Source organism: Camelina sativa, chromosome 15 (genome assembly GCF_000633955.1).
Source record: "Camelina sativa cultivar DH55 chromosome 15, Cs, whole genome shotgun sequence".
NCBI classification, from domain to species: domain Eukaryota; kingdom Viridiplantae; phylum Streptophyta; class Magnoliopsida; order Brassicales; family Brassicaceae; genus Camelina; species Camelina sativa.
Genome location: NC_025699.1, coordinates 27,382,774 through 27,385,386, shown reverse-complemented (window position 1 = coordinate 27,385,386; position 2,613 = coordinate 27,382,774). Strand labels below are relative to the sequence as shown.

The 2,613-nt window shown below is 35.2% G+C and overlaps 1 protein-coding gene across 1 annotated transcript; it reads right to left on the bottom strand.

Annotated features, from left to right (window-relative positions):
* On the bottom strand, positions 528–2,110 carry LOC104747694 (pentatricopeptide repeat-containing protein At2g18520, mitochondrial). The gene has a single exon (XM_010469369.2). It carries the CDS (start codon positions 2,049–2,051, stop codon positions 798–800), a length of 1,254 nt encoding a protein of 417 aa, XP_010467671.1. The 5' UTR covers positions 2,052–2,110; the 3' UTR covers positions 528–797.

The window sequence follows — 2,613 nt, the reverse complement described above, 5'->3', positions numbered from 1 at the left end:
AAAAAAAAAAAAAAAAAAAAAAAAAAGATTACAATGCTTTAAATGGAAGTGAATTGAAGAAGAAGATTCAACTTAGTGAATCCAAAGAAGCATTAGCTTCCTACCTTATTGAATCATATTAACCATAAGAATAATTTATACTGTACTATCTAAATGATTTATCACTAATTATACAAAATTATAACTCTTTAATTCCATTTATTTTGAAATGTGCTTCCACCACTAATTATTCTTTAAATAATATATAATTGGCTAATTGCATGAACAAACAAAATAAATATTTAAACACCATATTAAAAAAAAAAATGTCTCTTGTTCCATATCACTTTTCAAAAATACTCCTCTTTCAAAATTTATCCAAAATCCTTTTAAAATTTTGAAATATACTCAAATAAGTGTGTGTATATCAGAGGAAATCTCTTTATTGAAAACAATATATAATTTCATGTTATTTCTAATGATATTTTGCGGTTTTAAATGAGAAAAAAGAATAAAAAGTGTAAAAGTTAATATTTTACAAAACCGAAAATACTAAAAAAACGTATGTAAAACAATTATGCTACGCATTGCTTTGTTACATACACCTAGTACAGAGAGCTGAAGTTTTTTGTTGTGGAAATTTGCAGGTAACTAAAACTTGTAGCTTTTACAGCTATTTTACGAGAAACCAAACGTAAGAGGAACTCATAGTGTCATAACCTTCAACACGCTAGATCACAGTTTCCACAAATCATAATATTAGCTGAAACAAGCAAGCACAGACAAAAACAAGATCATCTTAGCAAATTCTTGAACTTTTATGCAGCATCCTCTCTTTCTTGATCAAACACTTCTCTTGTTTGAGAAGAAGATGACGCAGCACTGGCCTTGGAATACAATCCAAGCTTTTCCTCTAGTTTCTTCCACTCGGTTACTAAACGCGGAGGGAACTTCTTCTTCACAGTTCTAGCCACTCCTCTTGCGTCTTCCATTCTATTATTCTTCACCAATCCTTCAGTCAAATGCTTACACGTTTTGAAATCCGGAATCTTGTGCACAACCGCGCTCTTCTTAAACACTGTTAAACCTTGATCATACAACCCGTTTATACACAGATGAAATACCAATGTCCTAAACGTCGCTGCGTTCGGAACACAATCGTGTTCTTTCTCAAGCCCTTCATACACTTTCTTGGCTTCACCCATCATCCCTTTCACGCAGTACGCAGTCATAAGATAGTTATAGCTAACCGTATCAGGTTTTAACCCTACACTACTCATTTCTTCCATCAGTTCCTTAACTCTTTCAGGGCTTTCCTTTGCAGCATTCATCAGTCTAACATTATAAACCGTGTTATCGAATTCACAACCTTTACTAACCATCTCGTTCCACAAGCTTTCCGCTGCATCGACCAACCCATTCTTATACAAAGATCCTAAAATGGTAGTGAAAGCAATGATGGTAACTTCAACGTCTTTAACCTCCATATCTCTCATAATCTCCATAGCTTTTTCAGGCGAACCAGAGTCGCAATACGACTTAATCAACATACCGTAAGAGATTTTATCAGGAGTGATACTATTATACCTCTGAGGAATTTCGTCGAACAGTTGGGGGACTCTTTCAAACAAATCAGAGTGAAGACAAGCGGCGAGCAAGGCATTGAAGGAAACAACGGATCTGGGTGTGCCGAGCTGATCCATCTCCTCGAACGTCTTCATAGCATGATCAAACATTGAAGCTCGTCCGTAAGATCTGATCAACGTAGAGAGAAAAGTCTCTGTTTTTATCTTTGGGCTGTTTTTGTGAGACTCGATCAGAGCTTCTATGTCGGAGAAGCGTTGAGATTTGGCGAGGCGTTGGACTGTGAGCTCCATGGCGTAGCGTGAGGAGAGAGGAGATGAGGGGTTTTTGGAGACGGAGTTGTAAATCGCTAAGGCTTTGTCGGGATCGTGTATTTTGCGGAGTTTGAGTTTTGCTTTGGAGATAGTGATTGGGGCGGAAGAAGCAGTGGTTACAGCGGCGGTGGAGAAGCGGCGGAGGAAGCTCAGGTAGAAACGAGACGGCGCCATTGCAAGCAAGATTCGGCCCCACCGAGCACAGAGAAGGAGGAGGAGGAGGAGGGAACGGTTAGTGTGTGGTAAAAAGACTAAAAACAAATGTGTTTAGGGTTTAAGACTTTGAAAATGGGTTTTGCAAAAAAAAAAAAAAAACTTAATTGTTAAAAAAAAAAAGATCATTCTATTACCACCATCAACATTTGAATGTTTTTCATGTTTTAAAGAAGCTTAATCTTAATTTTTAAAAATCATCAAACTCAAGTTTCTTTTAATTAACATATTTTCTACAACATTTTTGCTGGAGTATGTTTTGATATCTTCTATCACTAGGCCAAAAAATTAAGATTCTCTTTAATTCTTCTATATGCTCGAAAAGTTTTTTTNTTTTTTTTTTTTTTTTTTTTTTTTTTTTTCTCTTGCAAATTGTAGAAATTGATAGATATGAAATCTATATATAATAGCAAACCCATTTTTTTGTGTCAACTTTTAATCCAATGGATGAAATTAGTTCCATTTTTAATCCAACGTTTTAAAATTATTAATTGTGTCTTTTTGTCGCACCCCCATATTTCAA